Genomic DNA, 19472 nt, shown 5'->3' on the forward strand with positions numbered 1-19472 from the left:
GCTTCCCCGCCCGGCTGTGGCCAGGACTGAGGCAGGCGCCGTGGTGAGAGCACCTTCCTCCCTGGGAGCCACTTGGCGCGGCCTGCAGTGGATGTGTGCCAGCACGCGTGTGGATGTCACACGTGTGACATGCGAGAGCATGTGTGTGTTGTCACGCGTGTGTGTAGCTGGGCTGGGGCGGGAGGCTGAGGGGTTCGGACACAGCCCTGCCCAGGAGGCCCCGTCTGGGAAAGGCCGGGACTGTGTCCTGCAGGGCAGGGTGTCCCGGGGGCGTCTCTGGGCCTCGGCTCGGGGTCAGTGAAGGAGGGACGAGGATGAACTTCCGCCCAATAGGAGACGGCGGTGGCCCCACCCCCCAGTTCTGACGTCCGGGGGAATAAGTCCCACTGGACGCCATGGCACAGGGTCTCTGCCCTCCGTGAGGCCCCTTCTCCCCTGGGCGGCCTCCCCTCCTGGCCGCTGCAGGGTGGTCTCTCTCTCGGGACCCCCGGCCCTGCTCTCTGTTGGTGGCCCTCCCCACATTCCGTCCTTTTCCACTGGAGGACAGGGACGGGCAGGGGCCTCCCTGGCCCCAGGAGCCCTTGAGCTTGTCACACATGGACGTGCGAACGAGGGGTGCCCACTGCCATGTTGCGACCCCCAAACCCAACAGCGCCGGCTGGTCCACGGGCCTGAGGGGCTTGGATGGAACCGAGAAGCTGGATCGACCGTCACCTGCTGGTCCAGGAGCTCCTGCCCTGAAGGCCCAGCCCCGGGCTCCCCGTGTCCAGGCGAGGGGCCCCCACACCCGGCATCCTCCCTCCCTCCCAGCAAGCTCCACCCGGCCAGCCGTGGGAGAGCGTGTGAGTCTGTGCGGGCGACACGCACGGCCGCCCCCCACTCACCCTCCTCCTCCGCGCTCTCTGGCTCCTCCAGCAGGGTGCAGTCGATGAGGGACACGACCCCATTCTGCAAAACAGCCGCGGCGGCCATGTGGGCCAGGGGGGACGAGGGGGCTGAGGGGGGCAGGGGCGCGGTGCAGGGATTCCGGATGATGGGGCTGGAGGGGCGTTAGAGGACAGCATCACGTGTGCACATACGTGTGCATGTATCATGTGCCAACTGGGAAATCTGCCTTTTAAGCTGAAGGATTTTACCTTCGTATAAGCAGCCCAGTGATGCGGATCGGATGGGGTTGCCTGAGAGAGGCCAGAACCGCCCCGCCAGGGTCACGCCCTAAATCTGCAGGGTCGGAAACCCTGTCCCGGGCCAGGCCTGTCACGCCGCCAACAGAACAGGCAGCGCTAGGGGCCCAGCCCAGGTGCCGTGATTCCCACTCTGCAGATGAAGGAATGAAGCCACGGAGGATCCACGTCTTGCCCAGGGCTACCCGGTAAGTCGGGGGGTCGGGGCTGGAGGGAGCCCCCGGGGCCTGGTCCCAGCCCGAGGCCAGTCGCTCATTTGTAGCTGTTAGAAACATCTGGAACACGCCCCCCACCCTTGAGCGTGTGAGCTTCTCCTGGGCAGCCCTGTTCGTTCACCTGCCAGGTACATGCTGGTGTGTGCGCGTGTGTGTATACATGCGTGTGTGTGTATATACATGTGTGTGTGTTTGTGTCTGTGCGTGTGTCCCCAGCACCCGCCCCCCGCGGCCCTCACCTTGGTCAGGTGCAGCTTCCCCCCAGAGCCCCTGGTGCAGATGATGAGGTGCTTGGAGAACAGGAAGCACTGCCGCTCGCCCTCCTTCCTCAGGGACAGGGACCCCAGGCGCCCTCTGGTGATCTTGCCCTTTTCAGACATGGGTACCTGGATGAGGGAGCCTGCGGGCGGAGGTCAGACCTGAGCCACTCCCAGTGACCCTGGCCAAGCGGAGTGAGGGTGAGATGGCAGGAGCAGCAGCGGCGCAACCGGCTGTCTGAGGTCCCGGCAGCAAGGCGCCCTGGGACGCTCGTCCCAGCCCCTTTGGGGCCAGATGGCTGGGGATGGGGGTGACCAGAGAAGCCCCAGGCAGGGGCCCTCGACCTCCCAGCCGGGCCCAGGCTTCATGAGCACAGAGACCCCGATGGCGCGGCTGGCTTGTGTGGTGAGGATGAGGGGCTGGGCTGGGGGCTGGGGGCTGGGGGGCTGGCCGTAGGCCCCAGGGGTTCACAAGACACCTCCTGCTGTCACCGCGCCCTGCCGCAGCGCCCAGCCAGCCTTGCAGTCCTCAACACGCTGCTCCAGGGGCCACTCGGGCGCCTGTCAGGAAGCAGCAGGTGCACAGGCTGGTGGGGGCTGGTGGGGGCCGGCGGGGTTTTCACTAGTCCGAGACTCCAGGGCAGGCAGAAGGGGGCCTGGAGGCCCGTCCCACGGTGGGGGTCACGCGGGCAGGCAGGTAGGATCTGAGTTTCCCGCAGTACGTGGAGGTTGAATGTGGCGGATTTCAAATGCGTTGCGGCTCTGGGGTCCCTGAGTGGGACGTTGGTCCCCTGAGCCGCAGAGGCCCCCCCGCCACAGGGCTGCGCCCCCCCCACGGCCCCCGGGATATCCTGCGGCGAAGGCGGCAACGGCCTTCTGCCATGGGTGCCACTGTGACCGCGGCGGCCCCCACGGGGCAGAGGGTGCTGAACCAGGAGAGAGGGACGGTCCAGTGTTCACTGGACATGTGACACACAAGCCAAGGCCACCCGGGCAAGGTCCTGTTTACATCTGGAGAGAAGGAACCTGTGAAACCAGTAACATCTGCATCCACCTGCGTAGATGCGACGCATGCCCACGGCCGTCACGTTCTGCCAGGCGGGGGCGGGGCGCGGTGACCTCGCGGGGGGCGGGGCGCGGTGACCTGGGGGGGCGGGGCGCGGTGACCTCGCGGGGGGCGGGGCGCACCTTGCCGCACGAAGGTCTGGCTCGTGTCCAGCAGGATCTCGCAGCCCTCGGTGATCATGCGCTCGATGGCCAGGTTCTTGCGGATGTTCTCGGTCTCGCTGACCTCGTCGTGCATCACCCTGCGGGACGGGATGGGACACGCTGCCATGGCAACCCCAGGGGGGCGGCTGGCGGGGTTCTGGCCAGACCTGGGGGGCAGCCCCCGCGCCCGGCTCCAGGTGGGGCCGGTGGGCGCGAACGGGAGGGACGAGCGGCCACCGCGCGCTACGCCGGGCACCACGGGGTGTCTCGTGTCAGCTTCTCACAGCCCGAGCAGCAAGGGCTCGCATTTCGGGGAGAAAACAGAGAAAAGAGGGAGGACAGCAGCCAGGAAACAGGCCTGTGGGGTCCCGAGTCTGGGCGTGGGGAGCAGAGACGTGGGTGCAGCCCCGGCGCAGAGGGACGGGGTGCAGGAGACCCCCGTCTGTTAACCTGCCCGTCCCCCTGCCGGCCCCACACGGGCTCCCTCCTGCCGGGGGTCTCTGCACGTGCCGTGTCCTCCCGCACCTCCCTCCACATCCGCGCACGGCCGCGCCCGAGGCTGCCTGCCGGGCTCTGGGGGCTCCGTCTGTCCTGCCGGCCGCGGCCCCGGGAGGGAAGGTGGTGACTCCGCCCACACCTGTCCCGCTGCGACTCCCTCCTCCCCAGGGGGCGCCACTGAGCCGCCTTTCGGGAGCGGCCGCAGGACAGGCGGGTGTCGGCTGCGGCTCCGCCCGTGGTTCCGGGGGTCTCGGGGAAGCAGCGGGAGTTTGGCAGGGGCGGGGGTGGGGGGCTCTGGAAAAAGCACCCCAGGTCCTCCAAGAAGAGCACGAAGCCCTTTATTGCGACTGATGCCTGAGTTTCTCCCACCAAGACCACCCGTGGGGGCTCAGAGTTCTCTCCCGGACATTTGCTCCGGGTAAACCCGCAGCAGCGGGAGACGCTCGGACCGGAGCTGCCGTCAGACCCCCAGCGAGTGGCTCAGCCCCCGACCCTGGGCTCCCTCGTCTGCGGAGTGTGGGGTGAAGACGGGACACCCGGTCCCAGGTGCTGCCCCACGGGAGCCCTGGGCACCTGAGGCCGCTCCCACAGCACCCTCTTCAGGGCTCCTGTAGCCACAGGCTCTGACACACTGAGGCTGGGGGACACGGGGGACGGGCAGACTGTCGGGGAGGCCCAGGCAGCTCCCTGTCCTGAGATGGGCCCTTCCTCAGACCCCACCTGAGCCAGGGCAGCCGTCACCCACGCCAGGCCTTCCCCGTACCTGGCCTGAGCCGTAGTCCCCAGGACTGCTCCGGGGGCCTCTGCTTCGAGGCGGGGCTCACTGTGCCCTCCCCACACCCCCAGCCTGAACACTCGCTCTGCCTGGGGGGGCAACTCCTGGACCTGGGCACCGGGCGGGCTGCACCGAGAGCCACCGCTCACCTGGACAGCTCCTCCAGCTTGGACTTGGCGTAGTCCAGGCTGTTGCGTTCAACGTGCTCGTGCGGCGTGTGGGCCAGGAGCTCGTGCAGGGTCAGGATGTACCTGGGGATCTGCGGGCGGCGGGGACACAGTCAGGGGGACAGGCCGGAGAGCAACGTGGGGGCAGATGGGTGGGGGCCAGCGAGGAAGTGAGAGAGAGAGGGGGGCGGGTGATGGTTCTGAGCTTTTGGTCACAGACTCTAACTCAGAGGCTCCTCCAGGATGTTGTCCGGGGCTCTGCTCTGGCTGGAGGCAGGGCCTGGTGGGGGGGCCGGGAGCGGGAGGGAAAGGTCCCCTAACGGCCCTTTCCGAGAGCCGCCCCCTTGCCCCTTGCCGGCCGAGCCGTCTGTCGTGCGGGTGGACAGGCCCACGGGCGGCCTGCTCTGCATCCCCAGGGGCAGGCCTGGCCCTAACCGCACCGAGCAGCCCGGAGCTGGGGCTCCCCCTTCCCTGCCACGGCCCTCCGCATGCACCCCGGGCGGGGCTGGGCTGCCACCTGGAACATGGGGTAGGTGAGGAAGGTCTCCAGTGTCCTCTCCTCGCAGTCGGGCTTGGCCTCGTAGTGCTTCAGCAGCTTGTCGAAGTCGCGGTTCTGCTTGCAGTGGGCCAGGATCTGCAGGCTGTACTGGTGGTTGCGGACGAACTCTTGGTAGATGTTGAGCATGGGCAGCAGGATGTCGAACAGGTCGGCTGGAAGCAGGCGGTGGTCAGCGGGCGGCGGGGAGACCCCGCAGGCCCTCGGCTCCCCCCGACCCAGAGCCGGCGCTGGGGAGCGAGTCGGCTCCGCGGCCTCCACCGTGCAGCCTCAGCCTCAGCTCCCTAAGCCGGCCTCCCTGCCTCCGCAGTGGAGGAGACACCCACACTCAGCTTTGTCTACCAAATTAAGAAAGTGAGAAAAAGAGATGACGTTCGGGGCAGGTGAGGTGAGATGCAGGAGGTGCTGGGGCAGCACAGGTACGAGCTCGAGCATCTCACGTGCCCGGACGCTTCGGTTTAGCTGTTCTGCTTTTGGAAACCCAACCAAGGAAACGGTCCCCAACACGGAGAAACTTCGTGTGCAGAGATGATTATTCCTAATGACAACGACATCAGAGCAGCCCGAAGAGCCCAGGGCGGGGTTCGGTCGGGCCAGTGACAGAGCAGCTGCGGAGAGCTGGGGCGTCACGCGTGGTGGTCCAGAGCGCGCTTCGGCCCGAGCACACGCTTGTGCGGTGATGTTAAGTGGAAGAAAAACCGACACACAGAGGATTCAGATTCTATATTCGGCATGTTTGCAATTATGTAAAACGGGAAAAAAACAAGCTCTGTGCATAAAAAAAAAAAAAAACTGGAAGAAAACACACCACAGTGTTGATAGTGGTTATCTTTGGGAAGCAGAACCATGCCTGATATTTTTAAATGTTTTCTACTTTTCTGGGTTCTCAAATATCCTCAAATGGATGCCTATACAGTCTTTTTAAAAGGGAAAAGTGGACGAGAGACTAAAAATACACCACTTCCTCCTAGAAACAAAGCTCTTGCCAACGTTTCTCTTTCTTTCCGCCCCTGAGGGACTCTGTGGTTGGAGGGGACACTCCACTGTGCCCCGGAAGACACAGGTCCCCAGCCATGGGGGTGGCCCTGGAGAGGCCCCCGCTGGGCCCGTGCCGGGTGGCTACTCACCCAGGACGAGTGTGGGCCAGCTGGAGACTCGGGCCTTCAGGCCTTGGTAGAAAATCTGGTGCAGAAACATGATGGTTTCACTGAAAGAGAAGGCGCAGGGTGAGCTCTGGCCAGGGGGTCCTGCTCCGGGGACGGCCCTGCCCCGGACCCCCTGTGAGACCCCACCCCGGACCTCCCGTGAGACCCACCAGAGCAAACCCTTTTCTCCAGCGGGACCTACGCAAAAACCCACCAGCAGGAGGGACGACATGCTAGTAATTTGGGGTGTCCAGTGCAAATGGGAGCACAGGCCCCCCAACAAATTAAACAAAAACAGGAAATAGGACAAAACAAAACAAAAACAAAGGTATTTAAAAATATTTTGGTTTTGGTCTTTTAACCCTAACTACAGATATAGTTTACTTCCACTGATTCAATGTCTATAGAGAGGTACACAAAAGACATTTCTAACTCACTATCATCTATTTTTTTTTTTTTTTTTTTTGTCGCCCGGGCTAGAGTGAGTGCCGTGGCGTCAGCCTAGCTCACAGCAACCTCAAACTTCTGGGCTTAAGCGATCCTCCTGCCTCAGCCTCCGGAGTAGCTGGGACTACAGGCATGAGCCACCATGCCCAGCTAATTTTTTCTATATATATTTTTAGTTGGCCAGATAATTTATTTCTATTTTTTTAGTAGAGACGGGGTCTCGCTCAGGCTGGTCTCGAACTCCTGACCTCAAGCCATCCACCCGCCTCGGCCTCCCAGAGGGCTAGGATTACAGGCGTGAGCCACCGCGCCCGGCCACTATCATCTATTATTAACAGCACCGTTAGGGATTCAAAGTTGTCCTAGAAGTTGTAGTTAGAAGAACTTAAATTGGAAACTTCAGTTTTCCCCTTGGTCTTGTCCATTTCTGTCCCACTCTTTACAAGCTAGCCGGTTACGTGTGCATTATGTTACTATAATAAACTTTGTGCCTAGGAAAAAAGTTTCTAAATTATTAATTTTTGTGTAGTAATTTATCTTAAAATAAAAAGTAAATGATAGTTAAAATTCGAGAAAATCTCAAAACAGTCTTACTCTTTATAAATATTACATACACTCAAGCTTACACCCCCCCAAAAATTATTGTTTTGAGACTATTAAGATTGTTTTCAAAACAACTTAATCTTGATCCTCATGTAAAAAACATTTTACTACTTTATATCATTGTTTGAGGTGCTAAGGATTGGCACTAAAGGTTTTTTTTTTTTTTCTCTCAGTCTACAGTCAGGTAATCTTATGTTAATGAGATTCAAAAAACTAACTTAAAATAAAGACTTCAAAAAAAAATTTTCTGACCTTGCCTTGTCTGCCTACCTGTTATACCAATTCTTCCCTGAAACTGGCCATAAAAACCAAAATCCCTCTACCTAAGACAGGTCATGAAGCCCAAAACCCCTTTTTTCTAAAAACTAGCCATAAAACCTGAAATAATTCTATATAAAATGACCATAAAACAATTATCTGACCTACTTTGTTTTTACTTTGTTTTACTGTAAAACCCCATATCAAAAAAGGCCTTGCCCTACACCACCCCCAAAAAATACACACTCAGAGGCCAAACAAAATCTAAATATAAAAGCCTTGCTGGTTCTGCCACTCAGCCTGTTAGAATTAGTTCACACCCTTTTTGTCCAATCATATTTCTACGGGACTGTCCATCCTTTAAACATAAAAAATAGACAATTTCCCCTACATCTTTGAGTGTTCATTCTGAAGACATCCATGTATAAAATTTTAATTCTTTCCCCTATTAATCTTCATGTCAGTAAATTTTCAACAAGTCTTTATGGAAACAATGCCCTTTACTCCCAAACTTTGAGGGCCAGAGACACTTTGATCCCTATGATGTCAACAGATTTTATTTTTGGATATAATGTTTTAGGAAAATCTAATTAACTTATACCTTTAAACAGGATATTCTAAAATGTCTACTATGATTATAAAATTTAAAAGTAACATTATGTTTATTTAAAATAAAAATTCTTATTAAAATACTCGTTTACTTTTCTAAATAAAATTTATAAGTTTAAAATTAAAAACCAAACAAACCAATAACTAAAACTATATTTTAATTCCTGTTCTGTGTTACATATCTAATCTGTAGGGTATAAAAATGATAAACAGAAAAGTAACTAAAACTAATAACTAAAATCTAAATAAACTACTAAAATAAATAAATAAGATAAAGTAGGTAAATATAAATAAAATACACACAAAATTTTCATATAATTTAAAATCTTAAAGTCATGTTAAGTTAAAAAAGATAATCATAAAATGTCTAGGTCATTTATAAGGTAAAATACTACAACATTAGTTCTTCAACATAAGTTTAAATTTATACTTTGTCATCTTATTTTTCTATTTAAAAATACTAATAATGTTGGTGACTAACAGTTCAAAGTTACTTTAACTTCCTAGATTTTTCTAAGAGTGGACATAATCATCCATATGTATAATTAAAACTTCTAAAAAAAAGAAAACAATTCTATACAAAATTTTTTAAATGAAAATATTATAAAATATAAATTTTATTAAAAATAATTTTGTATAACTTGCTGATTTTTAAAACTACTTTAAAATTCAATATATAAATGGTCATTAAAAATTAAGTGGATATAAAAGTTAAAGGTTATAAAAGGTTTATAAAAATCTTAACTTACAGTCAAATTAGTTAAAATTAAATTTATTTATAAAATTTTATTAAAATTAACTTTATCATCAATACACTAATACAATAAAATTTGGTTTTCTCTTTTAAATTGTCATATGATATTAATAAAAATAACAAAAGATTTTTTATTTACCTTTTAATAAACTACAAAAAGGAAGGGAAAAAAAAGACAAAAATTCAACCTCCTTATTAACTTATACTTCAGTCTGTCTATTAGGTCTTATACTTGTTTAAAAAACTGAGTCTCCTCTCTCTTAAAAAATAGGAGTTTTAAGTTTTTAAAAAAATATATATATTTAAATTATCAGTTTGACTAACCTACAATCTTACTTCATGACGGCAAGTGTCTTATGATAAACAATTCATGACTTCTTACTTTTTAAACTTTCACTAAAATTTAAGGTTACTAAAAATAAGAATTCTACTCAATACATATAATTGTATATATAAGGTGTACCAAAGAATATTTTTAATAAAAAAATTATAAAAAAAACCAGAATGTGTTCTTATTAAAATATATATCTTTGTCTAATTCAGAGGTTATTTAAAAGTTAAATCAAAATAAATTTAATAAAAAAATAAAAACAAAATTCCACTTGTGAGTAAAAAAAAGATATAAAAAGATAATAAATATAAAAACATATTTTTTTGATAAAAAAGGTTAAACAGAAAACATAATATAAAAAAAAGATCTCACATAAAATTTTTTTGTCCTAAAATGACTGGTTAAAAAAAATGTTAGGACAAAACAAAAAGTTTTTAGACATGTTTTATAGATAAATATATAGTACATACAGATTGGGATAAAGTTTATAAAAAAATTTATTAAAAATTTTGACTAAAACAAAAATTTCTGTTAATAATTTACTCTTAATACAATAACATAATATACTCACTTTAATTCTATAATGTTTCCTTTTTAATTTAAAAAAGTAACACACTACAAAAGGTTTTTCTTTAATTTTGGTAATTGACCTTAAAAAAACAAAAATTTTATACTTTATCAGATAATCCCTATACTCTCTTTATTAAGTTTTGACTAACTAAAAAAAACTAAACTTTAAAAGGGTTAAGATTTACACCCATATAACTTTATCACCTTTAAAATCTTTTAATGACTATCTCTTGTCTAAATAAATGACCCTTATTTTATAGTGGGTTATGATTATATATAAACAAATATTTTAAACCTTTAATATTTGACAACTTTTCCAAAACTAAAATTCTAAATCCAGCCTTTTGACCTTAAACTAACTTTTTATATATTAGGGCCACTAAAAGTCTAAGACAGACATTAGATTCATTTAATATGTCAAAACCATACAGGGAACATTGTCAAATATAAAATGATGTTTAACTTTCCTTAGACTATATTATTAATATATATTCCCATATTATAAAATATTGACATGTCTTAGTATATATTATCAGTAACAATTATGATTATTATATAAGTTACTATATGCCACAAAAATAACCAATTTAGTTTATCAATTGTCTCTAACCATGGCAAGTCCAAGTTCCATCATCTTTAAAAAATTGTTATTTTACTTTAATTCATCCCCAAAAGTGGTTCTTCAAATCAAAGACTCAATACCCTTCACCATAGCAACAAAGAAAATAAAGTACCTAGGAATACATTTAACTAAGGAGGTAAAAGACCTCTACAGGGAGAACTATGAAAGACCGAGGAAGGAAATCGCAGAGCATGTAAACAGGTAGAAAACTATACCATGCTCATGGATTGGAAAAATCAACATTGTTAAAATGTCTATACTACCCAAAGTGATCTACAGATTCAATGCAATCCCTATTAAATTACCAACATCATTTTTCACAGATATAGAAAAAATAATTTTATGCTTTGTATGGAACCAGAGAAGACCCCATTTAGCAAAAGCAATTTTAAGCAATAAGAACAAAATTGGAGGTATAAATTTACCAGACTTCAAAGTATACTACAAGGCTGTGGTTATTAAAACAGCTTGGTATTGGCACAAGAACAGGGACACAGACCAGTGGAACAAAACTGAGAATCCAGATATAAAACCATCCTCACATAGCCATCTAATCTTTGACAAAGCAGGCAAAAACATACACTGCGGAAAAGAATCCTTATTCAATAAATGGTGCTGGGAAAACTGGATACCACATGTAGAAGACTGAAACTTTATCGGATGTGCAGTATGCAAAAAAATCTTTGCATATTACACATCCGATAAAGGACTGATAACTAGAATCTATTTAGAACTCAGGGAAATCAGCAAGAAAAAAATCAAACAACCCTATCAAAAAATGGGCAAAGGACATCAACAGAAATTTTTCAAAAGAAGACAGAAGAATGGCCAACAAACATGAAAAAATGCTCAACATCTTTAATCATCAGGGAAATGCAAATCAAAACCACAATGAGATATCACTTAATTCCAGTGAAAATGGCCTTTATCAAAAAGTCCCATAACAACAAATGTTGGCGTGGATGCAGAGAGACAGGAACATTCATATACTGCTGGTGGGACTGCAAACCTAGTGCAACCTTTTTGTCTTAGTGACGGTAGTGAACAGTTACCAAAAGTTTGCAGTTGAGGCCTGAAATGCAAGAAAAACACAATGTAGAATTCTAACAACACCATTGGGGGGCACGGCAGAGCCCCCGGGGGCTCTGTCTGTCTAAAGTGTCCCATTGCGGGGATGTCTGGGACCAGCAGCCACCATGACACCTGCAGACTCGCTGGAAATGCGACAACGCAGCCCCGGGCTCCTCCCGGACCCGCAGACGGGCTCAGGCCCCAGAATTTGTCAACCGGCGGAGCCAGTCAGGGCTACTCAGGAAGGAACATGTTCTTCATACTTTTCAGCCAAATTTCAGGTCACTGAATCTACAAAACCCAGTTGGAATTTCTGGGTTAAACGTTACCTGATTTCACACAAGAAAATAATACTTTCTTTGTTTTAGTAAAAGCATAGAAGCGTTTATTTAATGTTTAAAAACTGTGTTCAACATGTATATTCAAGAGCAGCCCTGTGGGGCCCAGTGACTCAGTTTCTACAAGGTCTCAGGAGGCCAAGACTGTTTCCTCCTCCGCCCCACTCCGCCCTGTCACCCACATCAGGGTGTCAGCCGGTCCCACCCGACGACTGTCAGCTCTGTGGCTCAATCTCTCAGGCCCACGTCTGACCTGTGACTTCATCCGCCTCCCCGGCATGTGCCCAGGCCCCGACGCTGGGAGGGTCCCCCGCAGGGACCGGAGGGGCCCTGGGTCCTGGCGTCTCACGCAGCCCTGAACGAAGGGCCTGTGGGGACGGTGACACGGCCGGCTGGGCCACGTCCCGGCGCACGAGACCCACCTGAATCCCTACACGAGACTCACCCGTAACCCGCGCTCTGCCTGCGTCTCCACTCCTGTTGTTCTTGTCCAGTTTACCCAGTTTTATCGCCACAAGAAAGCTCAAACCATTTCCTAAGAAAAGCCTTTTAAAAGGCGGTTGGCGGCAGAGGGGCAGCGTCAGAGTCGCCGCCGGGGACAGCGGGGCTTTGCGGGGGGCCGAGGAGCTGCGAATTCTGAGTCTCGACCGCGAGGCGCCCGCAGGCCTCACGGAGGCACCAGGGAGGGACGGGACGTACCTTGTTTAGCTTTTGTGGCTTGATGTACGGCCCTTCCACACCTAAATCGGCGCTCTGGCTGGGCTAATTCTTTGCAGCCGGGGCTGCGTCGCTGCCTCCCCCAGGTGGTGACAGCAACCGTGTCTCCAAACCTGGTTCCGTGTCCCCGGGGACAGAGCTGCCCCGCTGGGAACCACGGTTCAGACTGCGCCACGCGCGCCTCCCTCCGCCCCTGCCCCAAGCCCCAGGTGGCTTTTAGCCACGCGACCGTGGACAGCTCCCTTCCTCCCTGGGCCTCAGTTTCCCCCTCTGCACCTGGGGGAAGCGGACAAGGGCCCACGGGGCGTTCGGCGCGGCGCCCGAGGCCGGTGCGCGAAAGTCCCCCGGTGCGCGACAGTCCCCCGGTGCGCGACAGCCCCCCTGGTGCGCGACAGTCCCCCGGTGCGCGACAGTCCCCCGGTGCGCGACAGCCCCCCGCCCCGCGCTCACCTGTTCAGGAAGATGCTGCTGACGTCGTCGTGCGTGATGGGCGGCTTCTTGGAGCTGGCGGCCATGCGCAGCGGGCGCAGGAAGTTGTTGACCAGGATGTGCAGCTGCTGCACGTACTCGGCCTCGGCCTCCAGCATGCTGAACACCACCTGGTTTCGCTTGCGCATGCTGTCGGCGTGCGGCGACCGGATGTAGTCCTGGATGATGGTTTTCCACTTCCGCCGGCACAGCCAGCCCCGCAGGAAGCTCTGCACCTGGGGGGCCGGCGGGGCTGCGTTAGACCGGCTCTGCCGCCTGGTCCTGCCCGGCGGTGGGTGCCCCGAGGGCGGGGACGCGGCCTCGTCACCCCCGTGCCAGGCACACGGGGACGGGGCTCGGACGCGCCCGGGCCTGGCCCTGCTGCCTGCGTGACACGGGTGACACCCGCACGCCGGCTGGTCCCTCGGAGCCGGTTTCCCGTCTGTGAAGCGGGGCCGAGGGGGTCACGGCTGGGCCGGGATGAGGCCCAGACCCCGCGTCTCCGCAGAGCGTGAGAGAAATGCGGGTTCTCGAGCCCGGCCCAGACCCCCGCGGCTTAACAAGACCCGGGTTGCGGGGGACGCGCGCGCGGACGGAGGACACGTGTGGCCCCGGGTGTCCGCGGGGGCGGCCTGGCTGCGCTGGGCCCGGCTCACGCCCTGCCCCGTCTATCGGCGCCCGAAGGCCCGGAAGTTTCAGTTAAAGCCCGTCTGGGTGGAGGGCGATTATCAGATTGCACAGAACACGGCAAATGAGTTAATCCCATGCTTGGGCCTCACCACGGGCCCTGGGTCCCGGCGCCCGCCTGCGGCCTCCCCGCCCGGCCTCCCGGCTGCGGACGGAAGCGAACGGAGACTTGACTCGGTTTCCCCGGAGTCGGCTGCTCGGAGGGGCCTCGCGCTGCGCAGGGCCCGGCACAGGCCCGGCTCACACGTGCACAGGTGGGTCAGAGCTGCACGGCCTCCGAGGGGCCACCCGGCCTCCCGCCCTTCCCGCAGCGGAGCAGGCAGGCACGCAGGGCAGCGGGCGAGGGAGTTGGGGGCTACTGGGGACCGAGCGGAGGTGCACCCCGAAGTGTTCTCCCCTGCAGGGGGCACTGGACCCCCAGGGGCTGCCGGCCAGGTGCGCGGCGAGCACAGCCCGCCCAGGCCCGGCAGCCGTCGCGACAACGGAGGAGCTTTCTCTGCGGCTACAGGAGGGCGGACAGAGCGGTGGGAGGGCGACTCCGGCCTTTGACACTGTGACCCACCCGGGTGGCTGCTCCAAAGGGAGGGGTGGGCTGGGGAGCCCAGTGGGCAGGCCGAGCGTCCCTGCCATGGGGCCTGGCTCAGACCTGGGTGACAATTCTCAGTGCCTGTGGGGCCCTGGCAGGTCCGAGAGGTGCGAGAAGCTGGTGGGGGGGGTGTGGTGGGGCTGCACCTCCTGCCGGGGGCGGCTGCCGGCGTGTGTGGGAGTTGCCGGGGCTGCTGGGCCTTCTCTTTCTCCTGTGACCGAGGACACGGGCTCCAGACCTGGGTGGCCAGTTTTGGAAGTCACTCTGCAAACACTTCGCTGTGCAACCTCGGCAAAGTTACTTTGCCTCTCTGTGCCTCAGCTTCCGCATGTATGAAGTGGAAACAACAATAAAGCTCAGAGGGATTTAGGGAGGCTTGAATTCATCTGCATAAAGCTCCTAAATAGTGCCTGGCACATAGAAAGTGGTTAATAAGGGTCAGCTATTTCTAGTTTTGAGAAGCTAAAAGTCCAGATTTTTGTGTGATGTGTTTAGCTTTTAAGGCACTGGCACCAAACTGAAAGGAAAAAATGCAAAACCCCGTGGGGGCTGCAAACCTGCCACACATGGGGGTGGGGCGGGGCTGGGGCCAGTTTGCGGTTTCCCCTGCGGAGGGTGCTGGGTCCCTTTGTGCTCTCAGCAAACAGGGTCTCTGGTTTCGCCCGCCTTCCTTAGGGTGAGTCAGGCTCCCGCCCTGAGTCTGCCAAGTGCAAACATGGCCGTACTCCTCCCCTCTGCCACGCCACCACCGGGGGGCCACCGCACGTCACCACCCGGCCACAGGCGGATCCCTGGTGCCTTCTGCACTGACAGCGTAAAGCAGTGGGGCTGGCTGTGGGGTCTGGTGAAGGCCTGCGGGGACTCGGGCAGTTGCGGGAGGTGGGGTGTGGGTGACAGCAGGGGCACGCGGGGAGTGACGATGGAGAGGTGGCTGAGGGGTCCTGGTGAGGAGCCTGGCAGGGAAAGCTCTCAGTGGAGGGTCCCAGCCCTTCCCACTCCTTCCTCTAGGGGAACCTCAGTTTTCTCTACTGCAAAACGGGGCTGACCCACCCTGGCCACGGGGATATCGGGAGAAAGGGCCGGACGAGGGGCCGCTCACGGCTGTTGGCTCTGTCCCTGGGGCTGGGCTGGTGGGTGGGGGCGTCCCTGGGGGCAGCGGGGAGGCGCTGCCGGCCCCAGCTGGCTCTGAGAGACACAGAGCTCGGAAGGGCCCCAGAGGGAAGGTACAGACCTTCTTAATTTTCTTGATGTCACTGTCTTCGTCGTTGGGGGTGACAGTCTGGGTGGACTGGATGCGCTCGTTGTCCTTGAGCAGGGATGCAATCTGCAACAGAGATGCAGTCGGCTGCCGAGAGGGGCCCCGCCGGCGGAGACCCCTGACCCATCCCCCCGCCGGCGGAGACCCTGACATCCCCCACCCCCCGCCGGCGGAGCCCCCGAGCCCCCGCCGGCGGAGCCCCCGAGCCCCGCTGGCGGCCGGCAGTCCGCGTCCCACTCTGTGCATCCTGGTCACGAGCCGGACGGGCCCCAGACAGCTGGGGACGGCAGGGGCTGCGCCGGAGCCGGGCTGCCGCCCTCGGTGGCCGTGGACGAGGCCCTTCCCCGCGTGGTCTGCGGCCGCCTCACTTGCCATCGGAGAGCTTTGGCCCGGTCTGTCTCCTCCTCACTCCAAACCGTCAGCGCCTTTATTTTTAAACGTTATTGTGGTAAAAGGTAAGTGACATTTTCACGATTTTAAGTGCGCAGTTCGGCGGCGTTAAGTGCATCCTCATTGTGCAGCGAGCACCGCCGCCCGTCGGTCTCCAGAACTTTCCATCCTTCAGAACAGACGCTGGCAGCCCCCGAGCGGGGACCCGGCCCGAAACCACATCCGCTTCCCTCTGTCTGACCTGGGCCCGCAGGGACCCGTCTGAGCAGAATAGCGCAGTGGTGTCCTTCCGCGACCGGCTGCGTCACTCAGCACAGGGTCTTCGAGATCCTTCGTGCTGCGACGTGTCGGGACTCCCTCCCCCGTGAAGGCTGAGTGATGTTCCGCTCTGTGCAGATCACGTTTGTTTATCCGTCCATCTGCCAATGGCACCTGCGTAGCCTCTTTATGTTTCCAAACGAAGCTGTGCTTGGCACAAGTCGGAAAGGGCAGGTGGCCGGGCGGCCCTGCGGGCTCGGCTCTCCCCACCTGGCCGGGCCCAGAGCCCTTCTGACGATGAGAGCCCCTCTGGAGCACGGCCCGGAAGCTGCTGGCCTGGAAAACGGGGCAGCCCTCGGAACGCACATTCGCCCTGCTCTGAAACCCCCCATTTGCCTAATTCGGGGATCAGAGGGGTGCTCGTAGCTTCCAGAGCAAAACCAAGGGGGGTGCCTGGAAGAAGGTGCACTTGGCCCTGCACCGCGGCCAGGGACCGCCCCCCCGGGCTCCGCAGGCGGACGGGCGGGTGGGGTGTCCTGGGCTGGGCCCCCCCACCCCCCGATTCCCCACGTCCTTCCACCGCGTCCTGCGTCGGGGCTCCCAGGCACCAGGGACTTTCCCGCTAAGATGCTGCACCTGCCCACGGACCCTCTCACCTCTGCCGGGAGCTCTGTGGGAGACGGGACGGCCGCAGGGGCATTCGGGGACGTGCTCCCAGCCACAGCACAGGGCCGGGACCCAACATGCACTTGTCGGCTACACAATTAAGTGAATTAAAGCAAACTCGGAGCAACAGCAGCAACAAAGACAGTCACCAAAGGAAAGCACCGCAGTCACCAAGCCCGCGAGCTGCAGATAGGAGCTCAGGGGATGCTACACACAGCCGCCAAGCCAGGCACCGCTCTCTCCAGAGTGCGGCTCCGGCCCCCAAGGCCACTTGCTGACGGCGGAATGAATGGCTTCGCCCAGCGGAACAGTTACCTGGTCTCCACTCCCCGGTTGCTAAAATTACCCCAGCTGTGATTCAGGAGCGGCTGAAAATACCCAACTGGGAAATAGTCAGCGTAGAGATGGGCTTTTCTCTTCTGCCTTTTGATGCTCTGAGAACATCTGCACGTTGAAATGATGCCTGACTCTTTAACGTACACTCTAAAGGGCTAAGACACACACACACACATGCATGTGCACACACACACAGACACACACACAAAGACACGCACACACACACGTGCACACACATGCATACACAGAGACACAAAGAGACACACATGCACACACAGACATGCATACACACATGAACACACAGGCACACATAGACATGCACACACACAAACATGCACGTGCACAGACACACACATAGACATGCACACACACAGACACACATGCACACACACACAGAGACATGTGCATACACACATGAACACACAGGCACACATACACAGACATGCACACACACAAACACACACGTGCACACACACAGACACACATACACATAGGCACACACACGCACACACAGACACATGTGCATACACACATGAACACAGGCACATGTACACACACATGCACAGGCACATATAGACACGCACACACATGCACGTGCACACACATGCACACACAGACACACATGCACAGGCACATATAGACACGCACACATGCATGCACGTGCACACACATGAACACACAGGCACACGTACACAGACATGCACACAGACATGCACACACACAGACATGCACACATACATGCATGCACACATACATGCATGCATGTGCACACACATGCACACACAGACACATGTGCATACACACATGAACACACAGGCACACGTACACAGACATGCACACACACAGACATGCACACATGCATGCATGTGCATACACATGCACACACAGACACACGTACACAGACATGCACACACACACAGACACACACACGCACACACACGCTCACTCGCGACCTGCCCCAGCACCGGAGGGCCCTGCCCTTTGCACCTGCACCTGTGCTGTGGCCTTCGGATCCCCGAAACCTGCCAAGGCCATGTGCGACCCGAACCCCGACCTCCCGGCTACAGCCTGACTCACCTCCCGACCCGGGTACACGGCACAATCTCTGACATGACCATGTCCTGCCACGGCCAGACCCGAAAGGCAGAAACGCCCATCCTCGCACCCCCCCCCAGCCTGGCCCCATCCGCCCGTCGAGCCCCGCTGTGCACCGGCTCCGTGCCAGGCAGCAGGGACGGAGTCGTGAGGGACACAGCCGGCTCCCGCATGGCAGGCTGAGCACGGACGCGCCACAGGAGCACACGGCAGGGAGCACGCTCTGTGCCAGGAGTCTCCGAGGGCGAGGATTTGAGCGTAGATGAACCAGGTGGGGGCATGGGCACGGGAAGGGCCTTCCAGACAGAGATGCCGGCGTGTGCGGGCTGGGAGGCGGCGCGGTGCCCAGCCCTGGAGCACTGGTCTGTCCCTGCCATGACTGGGAGGAGGGAGAGGCCAGTGGGTGGTGGCCTCGAGTCCTCGTGAGCGAGTGAGTGGATGGAGACACCGGACACCCTCGAGCACGAAGCTCATGTCTCGTCCTGGGGCCAGATTCCTTCCCTGGCCCCTTCTGGGGGCTCGGTTTGGATTCAGGGATCTGTGCTGGGCTAGGACAGACCCCAAGGGTTGTCCCCAGAGTGGACTGGTCCCAGAATGAACCAGGTGGGCTGCAGAGTGACCAGCCCACCTGGGCTCCAAGAGCCCTGTGGGGAGAGGCTGCCAGTCGAGGGCAGACTGGCAGGGAGACAGGAAGACCCTTCCCGCTGTGTGAGCTCAGGCAGGTGACTTGGGCTCTCTGAGCCTGGTGGTGTGTGAAACGGGGTCGGTCCTAGCAGTGTGGTGGGGACGGAGGAAGGAGCACGTCTGAAGGCGGCTGCCGTGGGCTCGGGCAGGTGGTGGAATCTGGAATTTCCGTTGTTACTGTTAGTTCAGAGCTTTGCTGCCGTGGGACAAGGGGACTTGTGGCTTTAGATCCCTGAACCTTCCAGCAGAGCTGGCTTCATGGCTGTGTTGTGGGGTCCCCCGCGCACAAGGCCCCGCACCTGGGGTCTCGGGCTCTGAGGCTGAACTTCTTAATCGTCTCCTCTTTGACTTGTGTTTTCTAAGGGGGGTCTGATGGGGCCGAGGAGCACCCCAGGGGCTGGGGCCTAAGCTCACGTGTGTCCCCCTTCCTGCCTGCCCAGCTCCCCGACAGGCTCCTGGCTGCCGGCTGCACACAGCCTGGTACCCCAGGCCCCAACACCTCTGCTCCCCTCTGTCTGGGGAGCTCCTGGGTTGAATCCGCCCGGGGGGCCCACAGTCCACGCCCCCCTGCCCCCTGCCCTCAGCAGGTGCCTCGGTGCAGGTGCGGGGGGGGGTCAAGTGCGCCCCACGGTGCCTCAGGGTGGGGCAGGGTGACAGCCACCCCTGCCCCGGGCAGGCACTGCGCGCACAGGTGGGTGGCCTGGCAGGAGCCGATGCA

The 19472-nt window shown here is 55.2% G+C and overlaps 1 protein-coding gene across 2 annotated transcripts in view; it reads right to left on the bottom strand.

Annotated features, from left to right (window-relative positions):
- RASGRF1 (Ras protein specific guanine nucleotide releasing factor 1) overlaps nucleotides 1-19472 on the bottom strand; it is a 78501-nt gene that overhangs the window by 33625 nt on the left and 25404 nt on the right. For both annotated transcript variants that reach the window (XM_045561038.1, XM_045561039.1), the window contains exons 4-11: nucleotides 15299-15391; nucleotides 12777-13030; nucleotides 5989-6068; nucleotides 4823-5016; nucleotides 4288-4397; nucleotides 2845-2963; nucleotides 1639-1799; nucleotides 885-948 (exon numbers count right to left, since the gene is read on the bottom strand). In XM_045561038.1, coding sequence (XP_045416994.1) covers nucleotides 885-948; nucleotides 1639-1799; nucleotides 2845-2963; nucleotides 4288-4397; nucleotides 4823-5016; nucleotides 5989-6068; nucleotides 12777-13030; nucleotides 15299-15391 — 1075 coding nt within the window. The remainder of the gene's footprint in view (nucleotides 1-884; nucleotides 949-1638; nucleotides 1800-2844; nucleotides 2964-4287; nucleotides 4398-4822; nucleotides 5017-5988; nucleotides 6069-12776; nucleotides 13031-15298; nucleotides 15392-19472) is intronic.

This window comes from Lemur catta, chromosome 9 (assembly GCF_020740605.2).
Source record: "Lemur catta isolate mLemCat1 chromosome 9, mLemCat1.pri, whole genome shotgun sequence".
Taxonomy (NCBI): Eukaryota; Metazoa; Chordata; class Mammalia; order Primates; family Lemuridae; genus Lemur; species Lemur catta.